The following is a 26327-nucleotide window of genomic DNA, read 5'->3' as shown; positions in this document are numbered from 1 at the left end:
GTTTTTGATCAAGTTCTTGTTTTTTTGAAATAAATGTCTAAGGTTACAGTTTTGGGAACTATAGTAGTTATATTCTTTCCATTTTCAGAAGTTCCCAAACTGTTTCTCTGAATGGCTCTCCCCTTTTCCTTTTTGATTTATGATGTTGAGACCCGTTGACACTGTGGGGTAAGCATTGGATAGCTCGCCATGGGTTCCACGGGAGAACGACGAGGTTACCTGGTTCCATAAAGATTTAAAAGCCTCGACATTCTGCACAGGGTCACTGTGAGTCAGAAAGAGAAATATGAAGCTTTCTACTCTAATAAAGAGTTACATTCTTGGAAATCCACATGGACCATTGCAGCCGTTCTGATAGAGTTGCCATGTCAGAATAGACTCTGTGGAAGTGAGTTTGTTTGCCAGCATATGAGTGAACTAGTTTCCTCACTTCCTTCTCAGCTGTCAGTACTACCACTATTTAAACATTTTGTCTGTTTTGATAGATGTGCAGTGGTATCTAACTATATGTTTAATTTGTTTTTTCCTAATGTTGGATGATGTTGAACATCTTTCCATATTCTACCTGAAATCGTTTATCTCTTTTGTCTTATTTTACATCCTTCATAGTGAAATGTCTATTAGTCTCCCCATTTCTAAGTGAATTATAAATCGTTGGGGTTTTGTTGGTTTTCTTTTTGTCGACCATGAGAAAATCTTTACATGTAAATACTAGTCTTTTTGATATGTAGTTTGCAAGTATTTTATCTCATTTTATTGCTTAATTTCCATTAGTAATAATAGGATTTTGAAAGATAGAAATATAGGTTAGGAATAGCTCTTAACTATTGATTCAATTGAATTCATCTATATGTACATGCTCATGAGTATATATTATAATTTAAGATCATATTAGAGGTGTTATGTTATATAGTGGTAGGGTAAAATACTTGAAAATACATTAAAATGTATGTAAACAACTTAATCTTAATTTTATAATGTTTTTCTGTATTAATTTGAAATCATTATGCCACAAGCACTAACTTCTTTATAAACTAATCAAAGAAAAAATTGCTATAAGTCTTAAAGAATTTTTACTATCCAAGAATGCTTTTTCACTGAGATTAATGACATATTGTATTTAATTCTTTTTTATTTACGTATATGGGGATGTAGCAGGTCAGGATACATAAGGCTTATACTAAATAAGCTTCTTTGTACTATGCAACTAGGAAGAAGTCCCTTTTTTCATGATGAAAGGGATTATTGAGGAAGTTAACAAATTGTAATGCCCATGAGAAATGTTTATTAGGATATTACAATGTTCTATTGGGTCACATAACAAATGTCCAAAGGGACATAGTACTCTGCTATAAGCCTCAACCAAAGACTTTCCGCTCAAGCTCTGTGAGTCCGCAAGCCCAGCTCCCTAACCTAAGTGCCCAGAAGAACAGTAACCCTCAGTCTACAAGCACTCAGCTCTTCCTCCACTGCTCAGCAAGCCCAGACTCCCCAATTAGATGATCAAAGGCACGTGCAATTGTGAGCAGAATTCCCTTGAGTGACATCTTCCTGTGTACAAAATGAGCCCTCTGAGATGGAGGAGGAGGGATCTCATTAACAGCAAGAGCCAGGAGTGGAGGGTACTCATTCTCTGAACCCAGGATCCCTGCCAGGTGAACCTCCTGGAGCCAAAAGACAGCTGTAAAGTCGGAGGAGTAGCAACAGAACCAAGAGTGAGAGCCCTGAACCGAGTGCTGGACTTCCCAGCCCACCGAGCAAGCAGAGTTGAGTGTATTGGTGCACAAGGCTGGCTTGTGGAGTCGGGGACCTTTGAGACATCATTCTTGATCCTGCCTGAACTTTTAACTTCCATTGATATTTTGGTCTCTTTATTCATAAGGGAGAACTTCTCAGTTATATTTGAAAAGGCTGTCAGTCTGATTGTCAGCAAAGATAAAATTTTATGCATCCTCAGATGAGGTCTTAGTCTCTTGTGGGATCAGCATTTATTGAGCAATACCATGGTTATCTGGATCTGACTCTCTCTCCAGTTGAATTATAGTCAAATGCTACCTTGTTGACATTAAGTTGGATAAATCCATTTCGGTTTAGGTTTTAGAGTAAAATTGAAGACAATAGAACAATGAAATATTTTTTAGCAAAGAGTCAATAAAAATAAATGAATTCTAGTTTATTTTCCTTTGTTTTCAGTAAATACATAAAGCTCTTTACCATTTCCTTTCCATAATTTGATTAACATGATAATAGGGTCTTTAAGAGCATCATTATACTGATTTTCCACAGCCTGATTTAAAGGACTCATTTCACAGAAATAATCATGACTAGCAGTAATAGAGAGAGGGCAGTGCCATAACACAACAGTATAAGGCATATTTACACCATCCTAACATACAGAACACCATACACATACACAAATATCACAAATCTGGAACAAAGGAAATCTAGTCCCCAGACATTTACATTTATAAGCTTTGCCTGAAACGTTTTTTTGCTCTATTTTTGTAATTTTATTTTCTTTCCAAGCAACAAACAGATTTTCCTTATTTCACTTGATTTACTTGTAACATTGTGCTCATGCAAAAATAATACTTGTTTTATTGCATTAACATTTAACAGTCTGAGATTGGGTCCTAAAACCATCACGTAGCATTTTACTTGATGTTGCTTCGCTCACACTGTCATTTAGTTAATGTGATTGGATGATTTATTTTGGCGATGAGTTACAGAATGACAAACATATCCAGTTAACCACAGTTCAAAAATCATGATTCTAAGATTCTTGACCATGCACATTATGCTCTCATTCCTGCGAAATGGTTCGAATCAGCTATGCCATTTTTAGTCAACACTATCAGCTTCGTTTTTCTTTTTATTATGGTTGAAAACAAACCCGAAGCAATAATGAAAGAAAATATCGTCCCACATCCACTGTTCACAAATAGGAAGAGCAGCAAGAAACACGCTGACGCTGTTAGGACGTCAGTCAAGTGGTGACACCGAAGTAAACATTGAAGGTTACTGAAATACTGCGAGACGAGGAGGATTACTATAAGCCATACTTCTGTAACAGTTCACATTGCCACTGACGTTTACGCTCTGGAAAATAATCTGGGATGTGGATTTTTTTAAAATCCTGAATACACTTTTTCATTTCTTCCTCCACGCTCAGCTTCTCGCAGACTTTCTTTTTGGAAAGATTGGTTTCCCGAGACTTGCTGATGAGTGTCTGAAAGAGTTCGCTGTTCCTGCGCTTGTCGGGCGGGGGCATCCACTGCACTGGTGCCTTCTTGGAAGGGCGATCCAAGGTTAGGGTGTTGGGTTGGTGCGCTGTCGCCTGTGGCGCGCTGGGTGGGTTCTCCTGTGGAGTGCTCACCTCTGAGTGGCTGTCACAACTGGAAGTGGAGAGCTCGTTACACGAAGTCCCACTTTCACTCCCCTTATCTGCACCTTTGTCGTGCTTCCTATCTTCATGGTCTTGTTTGGGTGACACTGTTTTCTGAGATGGTCCTGAAAAAATAAAAAGAAACGGGCAATTGAGTAAGAGTGAAAAGCTCAAATTAAATAACCTTGATAACATTTATCATATGAAAAATACTATTGGCTGCATTACTCTCCCCTGGAGCGATATATTACCTAGCACCTTCAGCAGAGGTTGAATGGTACAGAATACTAATTAGCTTTACCAGTAATGTTCACCATGTTCGTTTAAAGGAAATTTCTTCCATAATAAATCAACTATTTTATGCTCTAAAGAATAACTTGGTTTTTTTTAGTGAACAATTCCTAAAATATAAAAAACTAAAAAGATGTTAAAAGTGGATATTTGCTAATCTCCTGTCTGTTCCACTACACCGTTCAGTTCTGTCCATCTTCTGGAATTAAGTGCCTTTCTGACTACAATTTTCCATGGTAAGATCAAGGCAGTCTCATTGCTCTATTTTACTCAGAGGCAGGACTCTCCAGGCCCACAAGTTCAATAGCATCATTTATGCTGCTGTTTAAATCTTATCCTTAGTCGCTTAATCTTCTTTGCCTGTTTCCTTGGAGAGAATTATGAAATGGCTGTAATATAAATACAGACCTAATATTATAGTGAAAAAGTACAGTTGAAATGTAGTATTTTCCTAAAGCCAAGGCTTATCATTTGAGGTAAATTACCTAAGAGGTAGATTTTCAGAAATTGATAGTTTGTCCAAATAATTATTTCAAATCCACAGTCTATTTGTGATAGGGAACATATTCTGTTCCCCTTGACTCACCCGGTGTCCATTTATAATATATTGAAAACCACTACATATACAGCAGGATCCTAAAACTTTGATTAACTGGAGCCCAGGAATTCAGAAATATAAGTTACCTGAATCTCTTTCCCCCTTTATAGTTAACGTTTACTAACAACTTTTATATACTCAGAATGGGATGAAGTTGTCATTATTTTTACTGTATTGCTTAAATATAAAACAAACAAAAAAACATGTAATTCTGAGCATGTCAACCTGTACTACTTGTTGGAATTACCTGGGAAGCATTAGATCAATGATGCCAGGGTCCCAGAAAAAGCTGTCTTAAAAAAAATAATTTTATTGGGGCTCATGCAACTCTTATCGCAATACATACATACATCAATTGTGTAAAGCACACTTATACATTCATTGCCCTCATCATTCTCAAAATTCGCTTTCCGCTTGGGTTCCTGTAATCAGCTCTTCATTTCCCTTTTACCCACACCCTCCTCCCTGCTGCCCCCTCCCTCATGAACCCTTAATAATTTATAAATTATTATTTTATCTTATCTTATACTGCCCGGCAAAGCTGTCTTAATTGAATGATGTACTTCTTGCCTTTAAGGAAATGTAAAAGTCCCGTGTGATTTCAACATGCAGCCAAGATTTCAACATGCAGCCAAGATTATGGACCCTCATTCAGTCTAGTATATAGAAGTTAACAACCAAAGTTGATAGTATATGTTACTCAGCTAGGTGATGAGGTAAACCAGCAACAACTTTTCAAAATAGTACCTACTATGTGTAACACACTACTAACATGCACACTACTGTCTTTTCCTATTTAAAATCAGAGGACACAAAATTCAATATTAAACATGTAATTCATTGCTATTCAATACTGGTGCAAAACAACAACAACAAAACTATTTTAGGCCTATTTGAGATGATGGACATATTCTATATCTTGTCTGTCATGTTCATTACATGACTATATTAATTTGTGAGAACTAACAATTGTATACCTCAAAGAGATACATGCTACTGTATGTACCTCAATATGAAAGCATCAACTAACCCAATATAAAAAATCCCATATATTTGTTGAGGGAAAGGCTTCATCAATAATCTATATTTTCTCTGTCTACAACACAATAAAATAAGATAAACTACAAATGCTTGTTGCACAGGAAGAAAGTGCACTCAATCCCTGTTGGTAGAAAAAGAGTGGGGACCAATTTCCCAACAGGGAAAAAAATGACTAAGAATGCTTTTACGGATTGCAAGGGGGAGTGTGCCTGGGACTATGCTCCTAATTGGGCACACTGGTTCCAGGTCCTTCCCCCACTGGGTCTCAGGCCCTGTGCATAAGAGACTGGAACATGTAACCCTGGATCTTGGAGGCACACAACATGCTTTAAAGGCCATGCCAGAGGCTGTGATATGGAAACCCCAATAGGTGAAGTAGACTCTACCTCAAACACCACTGTAACCGGAGGACTTAAGACCAAAACCACAGGGTGTGTAATGAAGCAGAAGACATCTATACCAAACTGTTGGTAGGTAGAAAAACATTAACTTACTACTACAATTACTTATTTACTTTTTAAAGATATGCATTATTCTGGAAGACCTGCATCTGACATTGTCAGTGAATATTACTGTAAGTTTTGCCTGACCACCAACTTCCGTTGACTGTGCAAAGAATGTCCAGTCCTGTAAGGGTTTATTGTGTACAAGTGAATCAACCAGGTATTGTGCTTTATAGTTTACCTACACTTGTTTAATCTTTTATTCTCAATTGAGATTTTATAACATTACCAAGTGCTAAATCAAGGACACCATAAGCAGACTTTCCTATGCTCCAGGAAGATGATTCTCTACCATAAAATAGTACAAATGTCTCTGAGGTGGACCAGAGGCAGACAGAAAACATAGGTTCAGGAGTGGATTTGGGGATCACACTTAATCTTAGCTCCAATATAAAAACAATCACTTCTTATGACATGGTCCTGCTGGGTATAAGCCATCATGAAGAAAACAAGGAAGACATGGAATGGGTGTTACAGAAGATGTGTGGTGAAGACACATAGCAGAAAAATAGCATATAGGGTCTTAAAGGCTAGTTTTTAAAAAATAAAGGAATCATCTAAGTGAGACATCAACTAACAAACCCACGTGGAAGAAGCACATCAACATCTGTGATCAAAAATTTTTAAGTGAAATCATTGAAATCCAAAGAAGGGAATAATTTCAGAGCTTACGTTCTAAGATTCTGGTTTGCAGAAGGCTGTGGGTGGCCGTGGAAGCCTACAATACATTTGCAGGATATATATGAGGGGGTACCATCCACAACACAGAATTTTTCACTTTGTATTTAATTTATTTTTACAAAACAACCTTATCGTCTTCAAACTACACTCTAATGCACTTAATATGTTTGTAAAATTTGCAATTCCCTCTTGGAAACATTTTTCAAACGCATCTGACATCACCCCCCCCCTCCATTTTTTCTTCATCTCTTCAATATTGTCAAATCGCTGTCCTTCATGTCCTCTTCATTTGCAGACACAAAAGGAGTCACAGAGTGAGGTTAGGTGAGTAAGGTGCGTGGGCCAAGAGAGGCATGCAGTTTTTAGTCCAGAACTAGCACACTGAGACGGCTGCAGGAGCAGGTGCATTGTTGTGGTGGCAAAATCAGTCCGCCATCTGTCACAAACCAGACCTTTTGGGTTGTACACTGTTAGGCAATCTTTTCAGAACCTCTAAATAAAAAGCTTGATTAACAGTCTGATCTGGTGGAATGAACTCCAAATGTACTACAAGTTGATATTTTTTTTCCATTCACGTAGGTGATGAATGTCCAGAATGAGGTTTGTCATCAATCGACATTTTTACCTTTTTTGAAATGAAAAAAACAAAACACTCATATGCTTGAGTTTTTCTCATAGAGCTATCCTGATAAACTTTGTGTAACATCACAAAAGTTTTTGCTTCATTTTTCCAGAGCAAGAAACAAAATTTCACAGCCTCACACTGTTCTCTTAAATTGTTTATCATACACATGCGCGCGTGCGCGCACACACACACACACACACACACACACACACAATGAGGTTTGAGCAAAACTGATTTTATGAAAAAATTCACTGTTCCCAGAGAGAACCTTTCCAGGAGATGCCACTGGATGCACTAATTCAGTGAGTTGCTTGATGCTCACTTAGCAGGAAAAGTGCATACTATGAAGGCTCCGCTCCCCTAGTGAATTCCATTTCGGGTTGTGGTGCCACCCGTGTTACATGGAAAAAGCTTCAGGTGAGGTGATTTTCCTCTGACCATAATTGATGGTCATAACGTGGTCTTAACTGATGAGAATAACCTGGGTACCAGAGAGAGTTTATTGCAGAGACAATCAGTAAATTAAAATGATAGATCTGTCTTGAATGGCTGAAACCTTGTAATTTGATTTACTTCTGATACACTTTCAGCTTGATGTGGTTAATTATAATTTTTTTTTACAATTTAGGGTGTTATATTTTGTCCTTGTTGGTAGTCATCATGATTCTATGCTATGTATTATTCTGTTTTTTGGTATATGAAACCCAGGATGGGTGAATTTATAGAGACCATAACTAGCCCTATAATGTCTGAATTTTTAATTTCAGGAAAAAATGGTTTGTTTTTATTCTCTACTTTCATATACATATATATATATATACACACATTCAATGAAATGATATGAAAATGTCACGCTCTGCATTATAGGGCTAGAATAAGTTTTTCTGGGGAGTACAGTGGGGGTAATGGGAAGCTAATATTAGGAGTACAAGAAAGAACATAATGTTTTGAAACTGATTATGGTAGCAATTGTACAATGTTGCTTGATATGACTGAACTACTGAATGGTATAATGTCTGATTATGTCCTAATACAATGGTGTGGTTAAAAATTGCACTAATTTCAGAGGCAGTTGGAACTATAGAATAAATAAAATAGATTAAGCATGAGAGTCCAGATGATTGATTTTTAACCTCCATGCTGAAAACAAGCCATTACACTTAGTCAGGTCCATTCTCCACCTTGCTCTGTCTTGAGCGCCTGAGAGGGAGGATTCTGATGCTCTTTTGCCTTGGCATTCGTAACTGGATGCAGGTGCGGCGGTTACGCTTTGGGCTGAGATCGCATCGGTGGCAGTTGGAAGGCCGGAAGAAAGACGGTTTTCAACTCTGGTAAACAACTAAAGTCTATGAAACCCTCAAAGGGGGTTGTGTATGGATCAGCATTCGCTCAGTGACAGTGACCATAAGAAACACACACACACGCACACACACACACACACACACACACACACACCCCTCTACTCCACACCCCTACCCCCCACTCCTGTATGTAGGGTGACACCACCCTGCTCTAGCAAACTCTATGCTCTTCATTGGCAAGATGGGTTTTACTTACGGAATAAGCTTTTAGGAGCAACGTATTTTAATGGTCATGAGACTAAACACTGAGCAAATTTGGAGTCTTATCATCTTAGAGACAAAGTCTCCCGCTCTGGCAAGTACTAGCCTTCCAGGGTTGTGTAAGAGACTTCGGGCCTCCAGGCCTCAATTTTCTCATAAGGCTGTTTGAGATTAAATGAGGTATTACAAAGAATTTGCTGCTCTTAGTCTCAGCAATGAGAGCAAATCCATGCTTCTTGTTGTTTCTTTTTATTAATGTAAAAATATTTAGCCTCATTCCTAGAGACTATATTTAAGCATGCTGAAGGGTTTGTGTGTATGTGCATATGAGAAAGCTGATGGGATTGTAGCCTCTGTTTGTCTATTTGTGTCTCTGTTGAATATGGTCCTAAGCTAGTTTGATATCCATCAGCCTAGTGCAACATACAATGTAAATAAATGCATTCTTTTTCCTGTTTTTTGCTTTCTGTCAAACTTCTGTCTTATTTTAACAAGAAACCTCATCAGAGAAATCTACGTTTGTAATTTTCTATAATGACTAAAGGATTAAGCTGCAAATACCTGGGCAAACCAATTTACATCTATGGATAAATGAGTTATGAGAAATCATTTCCTGTTAATAGTCAAGGGGATAGCATTAGATAGAGACACTCAGGCAAAAAAAGTAATAACATCATGGTGAAAGACAGTATGGAAAGATAATATTACAGACAGACGAAACAAATGCATCGTTGTCAGTATTCACTGAGGGGCAAAAGGTATGTCAGAGAAAAGGGAGATGAGAGTTATTTAAAACCCATGTTTTAGCTAAGTAACCAAATCAACACACTCATTATTAACACACATATTATCAACATTTGTATTACAATTACTAATAGAAATTCAAACTAACAAATGCCAATACCATGTTGGTATTATTAGGTTCCTGGTTCTACATCATGTCACAATCATAATACAATGAAATGCAGTTTATGAGTGCTATACACAAATTTCTCATTTAGTGAAAGATGGAAGAGCAAGGAAACTTCAGTGAGGAGGACATGTCAAAGCAGAATCAGTTCACCCAACAAAATGCACTGAGCACAACCTGGGGCCTGTGCTACATTCTAACAGAGACACAGAGACGGATAAGGCAGCTTTCTTTTTTAATGAAATTTGCAGGCTTACTGCATCTACCGCCAGTGAAAAGGATAAAAAGCTGAAATGGGGGTTGGGAAATCATACGTGTAACAAGGTATAACTTCTTGGGAAGACAAGCTAGGAATATTTCACACCAATTGAGAGCTAATTGAATTCCTCACACTAGCTCCCCCCACACCGCCTACCACTTACCCAATTCTTTATTTCTTGGCCATTTTATTTTATCAGCTATAATCCTTTTCTCTCCCAGAAAAATTCCCGTGTAACATATGTCAGAGGACCATACAGAGCACAGTCAGGAAAATGGTCAATTTCATGGTATTTTATAATTTTCAAATGCTTAAAATGCATGAGTCCTTTTAGCATATCATCTCTTTCTTTGTATAACTTAAGATATATAAAGTAAAAGGCAGAGATCAATCTGATTTTAAGACCAATATTTTAAAGGTAAATAGTTACATATATTAATAAGAGAAAATAAATAGCTGCATTTACTTTCATTCCCTCTTAGTAAGTTACCTTTAGATTAGAATTTCCTATTATTCACAGAGGGGGGAAAAGAGGCCCTCGTTAATCAAATTCTAGAACTGTAACATAGTGTGAGAGTTTCTTTGCTAAGACTCAAAATGTAACAGCCCGGCCTGGCAGTAAAATTCCTTTTACATTTACTCAGCAAGGATGCTCTAATTCAGCAAATTTGGGCAAACAAAACCATCTGGACAAGCAAGGCCATTTTGATAGGCAATGGCGCTTGATACCTTAGGGAGGGAAGGGCCCGGGGCTGCCTCCTGTTCCCTGTGAACAATGTCTGTTTGCTCCCATTACTTGAAGACTTTTGTGCATTACTATAAACCTCTTGGTCATTCCATGGAACTTGCCACATAGTTTAGTTATACAACTTGTTTGATTTTGAATGATTTTTGAAGCAGTTTGGAGGTGACAAAACCTACTGTTTTGTAAAGACCTTGCAGAAATAAACAAAATTTCTTGAACCAACACAGTCTCTGCCATTGGCTAGAATCACGATAGGCAACTGGGACCTTATCTACAGGCAATATTATGATTTAAGGAACATGATTAACCTTATATTGGCCACATTTATTAAAATATAGAAAATATATGTAAAACTTAAAATATAACAATTCTCTGAATAAATCAATAAAGGTGACTGGAAGGCCCTTTCAGTAGTTTTTATAGTAACAAATACATGACATATTATCATTGCTATTTGATTAAACATAATTAAGTCAGCATTAATAACAGTGGCTTTTAATTAGGACTGAGCTAAAATAACTCATTTGGTGATTTTATGACATAAAATTTAGGAAAAATAAATCCAGTCCAAATAATAATTTACTCTAGTTCCTTGATTTTCCTGTGGATGCCTGCTAATTCTATGCTTACAGGGATAATTTAAAACTTTAACTTTACATATTTCCTTTAAATGTTCCAAAGCCACTTGAAATGTCTTTAGCATAACATGAGTAATAATTTATATCAAACCAAGGTATTCTATGTAGGAACAGAATGACAGCCAGAAATTCGCCTGTCTCCTCAAATAATAATAGAATCATATTCATAAATATGTGTGTATATGTATATAAGCTCTTAGAATCAGAAAACAAATTTAATTTCCACTGAAAAAGTACCTCACCAAATCTCAGCATTCAAGGACAGTTTTATGCAAACTTACTGAGAGGAAGCATAGTTCTAGAACACATTATCAAATTTATCTGCTTCAAAAACTCTATTTGTAATACTAACACAGAGAGGATTAAGTGACTGACTGACTGACTGGCCCAAGGAAACTTATACACTGCAAGTCTGAATCCACATTTTACACATTAAAAAGTTAATAAATAATTGATGCTACTGAAAGTGTTTATTCAATGTGTGATATAATAGGATAACGCACCACAAGATTTCCCAAGGCTGAATTTCAAAAAGTAGTTCCCCGAGGAGTGATCCTGGGCGGATTCAAACCACCGATGTTATTGTATAATTAGCATCACCCATGTGTGATTTCTGGAGAAAGTTACTTCTTTCTTTGCATCTAAATTTTCTTGGTCTGAAATTATCTACTGTGCATAAGCGTATGATTTGAGATGAGGTTAAGCATTAAATTTTCATATCTAGAAAATGAACTTATTTAGTAAGCAACATACAAAACCCTGATTTAAACTATTCAAATGTTAATGAAATCATTATATTAAGCAAAATAAAACAGATGGAAGGTATCAGAATGAACCACGATGGGTAAGGTAAGTTTTTTTTAATAATGTTATTCCATTTTATTACATCAATATATACAAGAGAAAAATATAACTTTCCCCAGTGATTTGGACAGATGGTGTGGTTCCATACTAAGTATCAATGTTTTCATCTTTCAAAAGGATGCATGATTTCGGGGTAGTCTGGGTGTGAGTATGAAAGGTAACCTCAAAAAACAAACAAACTAAAAAACTCTGCTAGGCAGGCTTTCTTAGTATGCATTTTTCTCACTCGGTGAGCATCCAGTAACTCACTCTGAGTTAGTGCACCCAGTGGCACTGCCTGGGAAGGTTCTCTCTGGTCACAGTGAGTTTTGTTCATAAAAGTTATTTCACTTGAACCTCATTTTTTGTGATGGACGATTTAAGAAAGCAGGGTGCAGCAGTGGAAGTTTGTTTTCGCTTTAGGAAAAATGCTGCAGAAACTCTTGTGATGGTGAACACATGCTTACAAGGATATCATTACAGGAAAAACTCAAGTGTGTGTGTCGTTTTCCCATTTCAAAAACCATGTAATGTTGATTGATTACAAAACTTATTCTGGACATTTGTTGACTTCCCTAGTGGATGAAAATGCCAACTTGTACTGCATTTGGAGTTCATTCCACTGGGTCAGACTTTCAGGTTAGAGGTTCTGAGAAGATTGCATAACAGTGTGGGACAGAAAAGGCCTCATTTGTGACAGACAGGGGACTGGTTTGCCCCTAAAACAATGCACCTGCTCACGCAGCCATCTCAGTGGCCAGATTTTGGCAAAAAACAGCATGCCTCCCTTGCCCCACATATCTCACTCCCCTAACCCCACTCAGTGTGACACCTTTTAGTCTCTGAGAATGAAGAGGGACATGAAAGGACAGCGGTTTCATGAAGTAGAAGAGGGGAAGACAAAAAGCAAGCGAGGTGCTGCAGCCATCCAAACAGATGAGTCTGAAAATGTTTCCAAGAATTGAAGTTCAGATTTGAACACACACATAAGCATAGCAAAATTAAATTTTCTGGAAGAAAATTTGAGATGTTTTTAATGCCCACAAGATAATAACGGATTTTGTAAGCCAGAAAAAAAAAAAGAATTGAACTTCAGATTTGACAAATGTATTAAGTGTAATGGAGTGTACCTTGAAGATGATAGGGTTGTTTTTAAAGATAATTTAAATACATAGCTTTGAAAAAGATCTGTTTGGGGGAGATACCCCCTTGTATGTTCAATAAGGATACTACATTTTTGTTGTTGTTGACTATATGACATCTATTTATATAACTGTAGCCTCAAATTAAACTGTATTTTTTCTTCACCTGCCTAAGGATGATAAAAAAGACTGAATGTGTAAAATGTATCTGCAACAAGCACAATTCCCAGAAGACAAATTACCCTTTAAGAGTAATAAACTCAATGATGTGTGAATGGTTATGTGGTACTTTAACAGAATGAACCAATCTATCTTAAATATTAGCACCACATGCCCCTAAGTATTAAAGAGTTGAGTCTAAAGGGACTTTTTAAATTCCATTCCACAAGGGATTTTGCAAACATTTGTTGAGCATCTGCTACGTACAGGGATAGTATGCATGTAATGGGGCAGGAACATCCAGACACACAGTCCCTGATATCATGTAGCTCAGGCTCACAGGAACAAATGTAATAGTGAAAAGATAAGCAATGTTTGGATAGGCTGTGGAGGAGGAAGAAGAAGAATGTGTGATTATCCATGTGAGCTATGGAATGTAAGCCATTTTTCACTTATAAGTAAAATTCTCTCAATAATTTAAATTTAGAGGCCACATAGGAAATGCTTTAATCTAGAGCTTAAAGTCATTTGAATGGATTAAAATTTATGTATATATGAAAAATTCAACAAATTTATTTATGAGTTTTATAATCCCATCAGTATTATTTAACCACTTTTACAGATGAAGGGACATAAAAAAAATAAAATAAATAGGGAAATGTGCTGTGGTATTCCTTTTGGCATCCTGACATGACTGGTCTACATTCCACCTCCCTTAACCATCGCTGTAAAAGTTAATATTTTCCTGTGCTTACTTTTTGCAGTTTGGTTCTAGTCCAAAATTATAAATTCAATATCAGCAGAAACTGTCTCCTCTCCTATCATGGACCTTGTTCTTGGAAATTGTGATCACACTAATAAACTGATCTTCACTGACTATACCATTCTTTTGAAACTTAATATTCACCATCTTATATACTATTTAACATTCACCTAGATGATAAACAGGTAGTAAAAATATCCTACCATCCCCCAAATCAATCAAGTCAGTGTCACATTTGTGATGCCTGTATTCCTTAAAATTATTTTCATTGTTGTGAGAGCAAAGTATTCATCGTGAGTTTCATTGTATAACTAAAATCTGTCAGAATGTGTCTTTTTTTAACAAAACACCGATACTTCTTAAACAAATGAGAAAATGTAACACAGATGTTAGCTGATGGTTAAACAAGCTCCAACTCATAACAATGTCATGCACAAGGGAATCAACCACATCATTGTCATACTTGGTTATGAAACAGACCATTGCAAGCCATAAAGCTTGTCTGATTACTTGTCTGATTTTTGGTTGATTATCAGGCCTTTCTTCCCACTAAATGTTAAGTCTGGATTCTCTAAAAGTCTGATGAACCTGGTTCAGTACCATTGAACTTGTCAGCTTCTCAGACTGAAGTACAGTAGCTTCACTGACTGTACTGTAATACAGATCTCCAGATGAGAATTCTACCACAGAATCGCCAACCCACTGTCATCAAGTCCGTTCCAACTTATAATGATTCTATGGGGCAGAACTGCTCCCTAGGATTTCCAAGGCTCTAAATATTTACTAGACCAGAAAGCTTTTTCTTTCTACTGAGCAGCAGCTCATGGGTTCAATCTCCTAGCCTTCTGGTTTGCTAGCCAATGTGTAACCAACTATTCTAACTGAATCACTATTCCCCAGTTATATGTAATATAGTATTGCCAAAAAAGTGAGATAAATACATGTGTTCAGTTAAACATACAGTGGAAAAGGTTTATAAAATTTATCTCACGGACATCTTTACACTTTGTTAATCTGAGTCATCTTTTGATTCAATGATTTCTATAAGTTACTTTTAAGATCACCTGTGGTTATCTCAACGATTCATCTTTTATTTCCAACTGGTTGTCAAGTATTGTCAAGTATATCATTATAGAGACTCTTGAACCTAACTTGTTATTCTGTTCCCATTTTCACTGCTCAAATGGGTTTGCGATGATTTCTTTCTGTACCTCTAACCAATTCAGACTCCACTTAGGTACCACTTCATACTATTCTTCACACTGTTGCAAGTTAACCTTCCTAATATCTGATTCTATCTAGCATCTTCTGTTTCAGAAACCTTCTAAGGATTAACTCAGCACAAAGAATAAAAGTCTCATTCCCCATCTTGGCATTAAAGACTGCCTGGGACATCATGTGATCTGAAGCCTCTTCTCAGTGTGAACCCAAATGGCCATCTCAGAGTATTCTTTATTAATTCTCATAAAATATCTTACAGTGATCAACAAAGACTACCTGTTTTTATTAGAAAGTGCCTTGCATTAGCTGTGCCTCCTTCGGATTGCATTTCTTTCTTGTCATGTAGAGCCTCTGTTGCCATTGTTAAAATCTCTTTTAAATGTTATATTCTGCATAAAACTCCATTTTCATATTTTGAGATGATTGTATAATCCTTTAATGGCTGACAATAATTTGTTTGAATTTTTCTGAAAGTTCTGAAGTAAAATATGGTTTATACAAAAAAAAGAAATACTATTCAGCAATGATGTCAATTCATCTTGCTTGGCTCCATAATCAGTGTTCATAGAAGCAGCAGATGAGATCACATGACCCATTTCATTGGATACCTCTGCTGCACACAATCTCTTTAAAGTGTGGGTGAAAAGGGGATGTTGCTTTGAGCTGTAAGGTGCACCTGGCCCAAGCCAGGGTCTGTCCAATCATCTCATATGCATGTGAAAGATGGACATTAAAAAGGAAAACCAAAGAAGGAGACCAATAAATGCATTTGAATTATGTCACTGATCCAAAGTACCACGCACTGTGAAAACAGTGAGCAAATCTGTCTTGGAAAAATAGTTGGAATATTCATTAGAAATGAGGTTGATTCGACTTGATCTCGGGTAGTTTATAGACACGTTACGAGGGCAGCTCAGTTCCCGGAAGAGGGCATCAAACTTGGTAAAGTCGCCAAGTGAGAAAGAGGAAACCCCCAGGAGATGGATTGACACATGGCAGCAACACTAGGCTGCATGTAGCCCTAACTGTGAGGAAGACACAGGATCAGACAGTGTGTAGCTCTGTGTTGCACAGGATTTCTATGAGTCAGAACCAACTTGAAGGACTCCAACAACAAACGACACACAGTAAGCGGAATTCCGATGGCTGTCATAATGCGGTGGAAGCTCGAGGACATCATGTTGAACAAAATGGGTCCAAAGGTATATGATCTCACAGAAAATAAAATAAGTAATAGAAAAGAAATCAGAGTTTGGTTCCCAAGGACAGGAAGAAGGGAGTTAAGTTTTTTCATAGAGGTGATTATTGGCACCAGTGAGTCTTTTCCGATTCGTGGACGTCCCGTGTACTGTGGGATACAGAACGATTTCTCCCAAGTCGTCTCCCCCAAATATGTTAGACCTAGGACACTGCCTGCAGCTAATAGTAAAAGTTATTTCCCTTGAGGCAATCAGCTGCCAGATTATTGTCTCGCCCCACCAGGAGGTGGGTCTGCTCTCTGCTGCTAGGGGCAATGGCCTAAGGCTTGTGACCATTGGCTTGGTTCCTGTAGGTAGGGTTGACACCCTACTGAAAATGGTTCCAATGGAGATCCAGAGAACAGATCAAACCCGCTCAGTGACATCAAGTTAGGCTGTCATCCGGAATCTAGGATCCGCCCTTCTTGTCACTTAGATCCCCCCAATCCCTCCTCTTCCTATTGCATTTATATCCCTTGATTGTCCCACTCTCATTACTGTATAACCTATAGTGCAACCTCTTCCTGTGATGTAAGTCTTTACCTGCAATTAGTGGCTTGCACTCCCCCCAAAGGTATATAGGCTGGGGTTAATAAAGATTCTCTCTCTCTCCCTCTCCCCTCACTTTTGGCTCCTCCCCTGACATCTCGTTGGCTCCCCCTCTCCTCTCTCCCTTGTTCCCTTTCCCCTTGTCCTCCCCCCCACCCCCTCTATCTCCACGTGGACCACCAAGCAGGGCTGAGGTGAGCATGCTACCATGAAATATGTCTGACTCCATTATTTCAACTGCTCCTCTATCTCTCATGCTCTCGATGATTTTACTATAATCTCTACTTATCATCGCTTTACAATTGCGCCTATTGAACCCATGATTAGTTGGTGGGGGGTTGGCACCCCATACCAACAGCAGTGTACAACAGGACAGAACACTGTCGGACCCTGTGATATCCGAACACTTGTTTTTGAAGTTTGAGTCTATTGTTGCATCCACTTTTGTCAGTCTATCTTGTTGACCGCTGTCTTCTGTTTTGCTGCCCCTCTACTTGACCAAGCCGGATGCCCGTTTCCAGGGACTACTTTTTACTTTTTTCTGGAAAAATGCCCAAAGTACTTGAGAGGAGCAGTCTGGCAGTCCTTCTTCCAAGACAGATTTGTTTGTTCTTTGGCCACCCATTGTTATCATGTTATTAGACTTTTGATCAAGGTAGCATGATGGATGCTACAATGGATGACGCCTTTAATGGATGTAATTAGTGCTCATTAGTAGAAATTGTTGATATAGTGTATGCTTGGTTCTTTGTATTTTAACACATTTAACAAAACAACAACAATGCATACGAAGAAAAAATGTTATCAGGGAGCTATCTCAGCCACTCACAATGTGTTGAGTCCATCAAAATGTCAAAATATCATTCCTTTGGATGTATCCCTACAGGATCCTTTTTAAGTCATTAGGAGAAATAATAAAATGTATTTGGGAAAAATATATAATGAGGAAACATTTTGTTTTCCAAATGATTTCTATTGCATATTTGTGTCTACTACTTCACTCAAACACGTACAGTGACAAAAGGATATGTTGATCAATTGTCCTTAAAAAATATCTGCCAAACTTAAAACAACTTCAGATATGTTGCAAGAGACTTTCAGTTAAAATTATTCTCTTCATTTTATCTATGTGGGATAACATGCCAACTCACTTTCAATCTCTTGAACGTTAAAAACAAACACAAAACAAAACAAAACACCTCCATAACAAAGCAAAACAAAACCTCTTCAATCTGCTTTTGGACCATAGGGATATGTGTAAAAAATACTTCACACAAGTGTCCAAGATCTATTTCTGAATTTATGACATTCCTTCTCATTGAAGTTATCCGAGATTATTTATTTATTTTTGTCCACATGCATATGCAGTCACCATTTCCAATGACTTCCTTTTTCTACAAGTTGTACTAGAGGAGAAGGATGATTTATCTAGTTTTCAAATTGGGGCCACAGGTATGCTCCTGCTTGTTTGACACCTGGAAGACGTGGGGTCATAATATGTTCCAGGTGCTTGGCAAAGATTAATGAGATGTTGTCTCTGAAACCTCTGACAGCTCTGGGAAGAAAAAGAACAAACAGGAGCTATGTGAAGGGAAGTTGGAAGTGTCCTTATGATGTGCTTTGTAGAACAAATTTATAGGACCATAAAGCCATGCTGCATGCAAATTATCGTCGTGTGTTATAAAATACCAAGGGACTACCTTAGAATAAAAAGAACATCAACAACAAAACTTCTCTCGATGTCATCAGGAAAAGCAGAGGTTGTGGAAAGCAAAACAAATAAACAACAAAAACAGGAAACTGACATTTTGGGGTCCAAGAGCAGTGTCTACCACACAAAGAAGGCCACCGTTGATATGATTTTTATTTGCCAAATCCCTTCGGCTTTTGAATGCCTACCTGCCAGGACATGTTCTCATAATTTTCAGAATCGAAGTGCAATGTATTGCAAGTGCCAGACAATGTAATGTAGATGCTACTCCTCTGCTCTCAGGATTGTGTAAAGTTCATCATGAAGGCAGCTCAGTTCAGACTCGTTGTGAAGTGTAGAAAGTGGAAGTCTATCTCAAACGCAGAATTTGATGTTTTGTGGTACAATGAAAACAGGGGATCATGCTTCAAATGTAGTCCAAAAAGGCGTGAATTTGAGCTAATACCTAGGTGTCAAATTATATCTTTACACTTTATTTTCCTATTCTGCTTCAGAGGGTTGGTTTCTTTAAGCCTATATGACCAGGAGCCCTTCCTGTGGGGCAGTGGATTGCATATTGGGCTAACCTCAGAAGTCTCCAAGGGAAAAAGAGGAGGCTCTCTAGTCCCATAAAGAGTAGCAGTCTTGGAAACCCACAAGAGCAGCTCCACTCGGTCCCATATGGTAGCTATGGGTCAGAACTCTCATGATGGCAGTGAGTTTGTTGGTTTATGCTCCTATATGAGAGTCTTACAAGAGGCTGGAAAAAACTCCACCAAAATATATAGGCCTCTAGTCCCTCGGACATGTGTATTAGTCTAGGTACTTTAGAGAAACAAATCCACAGAAACTCATGTATAAGAGAGAGTTTTATATAGAGGGTAACTGCACATCACAAAAACGTCTCAACCCAGTGCTGCTCAAGCCCACAAGACCAACATTAACCCATTAACCCATATGTCCAATACCAGTCCACAAAGTCCTCCTCCACCTCACAAAAAAAGACGCAATGATGCCGACTGCAAGAGGAAAGCTGAGTCAGTGAGCGTGTGAGCATCTCAGCGCTGGCAGGGGTCTCCACACGGGTGCTCCAGCACCCAGGGCTGCATCAGGGTAGGTCCATGTGGCTTCTTCTTGGGGATATCTTGTAGGAAGTCAGTCTTGCAATCTGAAGCAGGGAACTGCAAAGGCAGCTGCACCCTGGTGTGGCCATCACAAAGCAAGAGACCTGAGAATTCCAAAGGCAGAGCTCAGGGAGCCTTTTATCTCTCTGCCCATCAATTAATCCCACATGTGTTTATTGGTAAGGTTGGCACAATAAACTAAGTACCTCAACCTGTATATTTAATTTATATGATGTGGCGGTTAATTCTATATGTCAATTTAACTAAATTGTGGTGCTTTGCGAAGAACCACACATCCAGTGGCTCTGGGGAGAAGGAAGTGAGAATCGTCGGATGCTAATCTATTTGTCATTATGAAGTCGTTTCATTGCAGCCGGAAGCACAGAAAGCTAGTTATCACAGCTTTAAGGGATACAGGTTTCCCTTGGTGCATGTTGTCTGCAGACTAGCCATAGCCACTTTGCCACGTCTTAATTTTCCTTCTTCTAGTCATTTGACCTATGAATTTGGGGCCAAAATCCTACTGAAATTTTCAATCTGTTGCCTGAATTATTTTTATAAATGCCCAATTTTATAAGTACCCCCATAAAATCATGTGATCTTATTCCTTAATATAAATTTATCCATAGATGACACATTGCTGTAAAAATGAACCATATAGACATAGCTATAAAAACAGGAACATTTATGAAAGAGATTCAAAATATTTGTGGAAAAATTCCACTTTCCATGAAAATTTTAAGCCCCCTCATAGATATCTAGTTCTGTTCTGGTTCTGTTTGCTGTAAGAACCCAGACTAGGACATTCAGCAAAGTCATTGCCAATGGGATTAGGTCGGTTATCTTGAGAAAGGGAAATTCTCCTAGAAGACCTGGCTGTGTACAAAATGCAACTCCCTGGATCTGTATAAGAAGGAGACAATGGGAGAGCTGATGCTCACAGCAGGTGAGGCCGCGACATGTCTGTGGAAGCAGAGATATTGAGTGAGTAATCCCACATCAAGGAACACTAGTGGCCACCAGACACTGGAAAAGGCAAAGCACAAAATATCCCCTAATGTCTGTGGAGACTTATAGCCCACTGAACTCATCAGTATTGGGCCAGTAAAATTAATTTTGGACTTTTGGATTCTGGAAGTTTGAAAGAATAGGTTACTATCGTTTTACACCACTGAGTTTGTAGTGATTTCTTACAACAGCCATAGGAAATTAAAACAAACTGGCTACTTCTAATATTTGGATTTTGATTGACAGTAAGGCATCTTCTATAACATCATCCTTCAGAATCGAAGGATGTTGGATCTTAGATTAAGTTAGTGTTTTAAAATATGAGGATATGGATCTAAAGAAAAATTGCTGACCTAAAGTTAAAGGCTGAATTTATTTTCTTTGCCATTTTAGTCCCTGTAGTCGTTAACCTTTGCACTGATTTAACCATATACCTGAAGGAAATATAGTTCTCTCTGGGCAGGCAGATGGTGGATGGTGACCGTGTTTCCCAGAGGCTCTTTCTCTGTATTCAAACAGATGTAAGATATGGACAGCTTGTTACCTGAGGGTCTGGACATGCAGCGTTACTGAAAAATCTCCTTTACAATAGACTCCCAGGAAATGGCAGGCTGGAAAAGTAGTATTGCAGACATGTTCCCAAAAAACAAGTTCTATGACTGTCACCATCCTGTACTCATCTAAAATGCATGTATGCTTGCAATTACATACCTCTAACCAGTCCTGTAATCCTACCTATGAAACAATCACAGGTAAAGCCCCATGTTGAGATGCCCTGCATCTCATTAACTAACTTCACTAATTGCCTTCCAGTCAATCATATTATGGTAGCTGTAGTCCCTGTCTTGATCCTGTAAGAACGATTGTTTCTTTGGCGCTCCTCACTATTACTTCGTTCCGTTTGTAATTTGGGGCAATTTTCTAGTATGGCCTGCTCTATGGACTTTCAATAAACCTTCTTGGTTTTAGTACATCGGACTATGTATTTACGAGGGCAATGTCTCTACAAAAATAAAGTCTTGCCGTCTCTCCCTGCTGGCAAAACAGTTTATAGTTAAGACCCTGTAGTAATGGGAAGTCCCGGGCACTGCGCTGCACTATGCTAACTCCATATTAGCGTGCGCCCATGGGAAAATATCAAGTCCAGCTGAATTCTTCTCATCCAATGTGCCGTACCTCAGTCCCAGTTCAACCTTTGGAACAACAGAAAATGAGCCTATTGCCATCTTTCAATGAAAAAGTCTTACTATCCAATCAGTTAAGAGTCACAGTCACCTCACCATTTCAGAGTAGAACTGTATTCCGCAGGGTAGTGTTACCTTGTTAAGGCCTTAAAATCCTATTCCCATGAATAGCATTTAGGATTTTTAATCCAGTTATGATTTCTAGGCTACACAGGTGGCAAAGTGGCTGAAATGCTGAATTTCTAACCAAAATTTCACGGTTTGCACCCACCAGTCACTCCATAGGAGAAAGGCGAGGACATTGATTTCTCTAATAAAGTTTATATTCTGAGTCTATAAACCTCAAAACTTTATGCAGATATAATAGCCTGTTTTATAGGGTCATTATGAGTCAGCATCTCTTTAACATCAGTGAGTGTAATCTAAGCTCATATATAGTAATCTTTATTTGCATGTTTTACAGTTTCTCCAAATTATCTCTGTTCCCACAATAAATATAATCCTTTCTTCTCTATGTCTATGTCTATTTCTATAGCCATATCCATATTCACATTCATCTCTATATTATATAAATACAACACCATCTCTTATCTATAACTGACTCCACTCTGCACTTGCAAACTATCATTCATATTTGTACTCTCTATTGGATAGTTCCTAAACCTTAGAGCCAGAATATAGGAGTAGTGCTTTATCCCCTGAATCAGTCACGCTCCTATGTTACTGAATTTTATATAATGTTTGAATTTTCACAGGAACCTTCAGGGTTCCTATCCCTCCTCTTCTGCTTTTCCCTCTCCCGGTGAACAGTTACATAATCCTATTGAGTGCACTATAATAATCCCTCAATAATCGCTCTTCTTAGAACTGCACTCCCACAGTTGATATTCTCATTAACTTCCCAGAATCTATTATTGGAACTTACTAACCTATCCCTTCATTTCTAATCTCTACCACCTACCATCCATCTTAAGACAGCTACATATTCCTGAAACAAAACTCTTTTTATAGTACTTTACAGAAAACACTCATGGCATTCAGGAAAATATCCAAATCTCCTCACTTCATTCATACGCCATCTATATCTAAGTCCCAGTCCAAATTCCAAATTGTTGTTTAGTTCTGCCCAATCTACATCCAAGGCAAACTGGAAACCTTATTATTATTATTATAAGTTATTGATACATTTCTTTGTTTTATGTTTCTCAATGTATTTAATTACATGGAGTAAAATTTTCCTTGAATCTTCCTATATGTGTGACTTAGAATAGACTTGAAATATCATTTGTAAACATTTTCCCCCTTCTCCATAATATAGTGTAAGCAGGAGGACTAGAAAATGAACATTCCCTGGGGTTCGGTGCTTGGACCGCTGATATTGGGGTGAGCAGAAAGGGCAGGTTTTTACATCTCTGGTGAAGAAAGCTCTTCAGGAGGGAAAACTGAGAGCTGAGCTATGGACTATATTGACCAGGATTTTGGTGGAGAGCAGTGGGCTCTGGTTAGCAATGTTGTTGAGACAGGTTCTTGACACCAAATATTTATCTGTGAAGAATTTTTTCTTAAAAAAATCACTGTAGATATTTTATTACATAAAAACATTAAGATATATGAGTAACGGAAACTCTTCTTTCTAAAACAATTCGAGGGACAAACTTGCCAGTCTTGTCATTATAGATCTTAACACTAAGAGTTTTACTATATAAACTTAACTCATTTATTCATGTTTTATGTTACTGATAAGAAAAGTTAACATAATTTAGAGTAAGTGAAGCAGGAAAAATATAATCGATGTGCATTGATGAGTGAGTCACTTTGATAATAATCTGTATAATTAAAGGAAACCAAGAAAATTATTTTTATTATACTAAGAGTTAAATAGCATAATCTCTGCCTCATATTGTGTACAAGGTTGAAAATTTTATTGTTAACTTACACCAGGTTCTCCTCATTTTCTGTGTGCTCTGGGATTGAGTCTGCCTCCAGAAATGAGTTAGGGGGATAAGGTATACATACGCACAGAAAATCAGAGCTAATATTTGCTTTATAATGAAAGTAAGATTAAATATAAGAGTCATTATGTTTGACAGTAAAATAATTATCTCATACCAACTGTGTCTCATGCAGAGTGCCACTGTGTGTAACCTTTCCCTATGTAGCCACTAATTACTGAGTGATGAAGAACTGAGAACAAACCCAAGGAAGAGCGGGACAGTTTCACGTAGTTTGTGCTTTTAAAGTGAGTAAAATGTTGTAATAATGTTCAACATTAATTGGTGCTTACTAAGTGCATGAGATAATTAAACTTCACAATAGCCCTAAAATGTAGGTAGTTACATGCCTATTTTACATGGAAGGAAGCCAAGGTTCAGCTAGTTGATATTACTCGATCGAGATTTAGCTCAAAAAAATTGCATGAGTTTTATAGTTCAATTCCATTTATTTATATAACATGGATTTAGGAATCATTTTAAAATGTATTATTAATTGGGCATTAATACATGTATCTTTCCATAGTTCAATCACATCAAGCACAATTATACAATGGCTATCACAATCAGATTCCAAACATTCCTTTTCTTCCTGGACTCCTTGACCTTGCTTCCCTTTTACCTACCCCCATCACTGTAACCCCTCCATTCTCCGCCCCCCCCACCTTATTCTACTTTCTGTCCCTCTAGATTCACCAATCCTGGGTTTCATAGATTGAAACATAGAAAACACATGAAACAGAATGTCAAGAGGATGACCTCTGATAACACAACACCTCTGATAGACACACCAGTATGAGCAAACAGAAACAAAACAAATACACAGGAAATGTTGAAACCCAGATCATTTCCAGCATGCATCTGAGGGGGGATCAGCTGATCAAATTTTTACTGTTCAAGTTGGATTTATAACTTTGATTTCCTATACTCATCTCTCCAGTGCAGTTGAGTAGTGCCCATTTTCATCCCATCCCTCCATTTTGGATAGATGGAATTCAACAGAGGCATATTTCCTATATAATTCCCACAAATGAATTTTGGGCTCCCACTGTCTCCCATGGCCTTCTGCAAACTGGATTCTCACAATTTACCCTCTGATATTAATCCCTGCTTTGATTTCAGATGAAATGATTTACTAATCTTCAGTGACTGATGATGTGGACTTAGTTGATATCTCATTTAGATGGTTGCTTGTTTGGAGATAAGCCTTTAAGATCCCAGATGCTATTTTATGTGATAGCCAGGCACCAATTAATTTCTCCTCCCCTGTTTGATATAGCACCCATACCTTCTATGCTCCCTTCTGGAGGGCAAGCAATGTCTCTTTTGGAAATGTCTGAGAAATTTACATACAGATCGCTCTGATTCCAAAGCTTTCAAAAAGTAAAAACAAAAATCGCTGCTATATAGTGAAATATGTCTCAAAGTTTATAACCAAATATAACCTTAGGGCTTGTTACATTTTAAAGCTTCCCAAAAAACCCCAAACTCATTGCTATCAAGTCAAGAGCCCTGATGGACTACACATTAGACTGCCAAACACAACATCAGCATTTTGAATCAACCTAACTTTAGATGGAAAATTCATAAGACTTTCTGTTTCCATAAATATTTACAGGCTCAGAAATTCAAAGAGGGCATTTCTTCTATCCTATAGAGTCAATTACTATTTACCCATATAATCTTTGAATATGAAGGGGTATCTCCCAAAATGGATTTTTTACAAAGCTATGTATTTATTACTATTATTTATAAAACAACCTTATCACTTTAAAAGTACTATCCATTACACTTAATACATTTGTCAAATCTGTGATTCCATGCTTGGAAATATTTTTCAAACTCATCTGTTTGGTAGGCTGACAGCACCTCCCTTGTTTTTTCCTTTACCTCTTCTGGGTCATCACATTGCTGTCCTTTCATGTCCCTCTTCATTCTCAGGAACAAAAAGAAGTCGCACAGAGTGAAGTCAGGTCATTTTGGTGATGGAGAAGAGAGGCATGCTTTCTTTTGGCCAAAAACTGGTGCAGTGAAATGGTTGCATGAGCAGGTGCACTGTCATGATGGCAAGACCATCCCCCCATCTGCCACAACCCAGGCCTTTTATGTCACACACTGTTGAGCATTTTTTTCAGAACCTCTAAATAGAAGGTTTCATTAACAGTCTGGCCTGGTGG

At 37.8% G+C, this 26327-nt stretch overlaps 1 protein-coding gene across 1 annotated transcript in view; it reads right to left on the bottom strand.

Annotated features, from left to right (window-relative positions):
* Positions 1–3049: 3049 nt before the first annotated feature.
* The window catches only part of KCTD8 (potassium channel tetramerization domain containing 8), a 320383-nt gene continuing 297105 nt past the window's right edge, over positions 3050–26327 (bottom strand). Inside the window, exon 2 of the mRNA XM_075544991.1 lies at positions 3050–3510. Within this exon, the coding sequence (XP_075401106.1) occupies positions 3050–3510 (461 nt within the window). The remainder of the gene's footprint in view (positions 3511–26327) is intronic.

The sequence above is a fragment of the Tenrec ecaudatus genome, chromosome 3 (genome assembly GCF_050624435.1).
Source record: "Tenrec ecaudatus isolate mTenEca1 chromosome 3, mTenEca1.hap1, whole genome shotgun sequence".
NCBI classification, from domain to species: Eukaryota; Metazoa; Chordata; class Mammalia; order Afrosoricida; family Tenrecidae; genus Tenrec; species Tenrec ecaudatus.
Note: the sequence above shows the minus strand (reverse complement) of the source record. Positions and strands in the feature narration are given on the sequence as shown.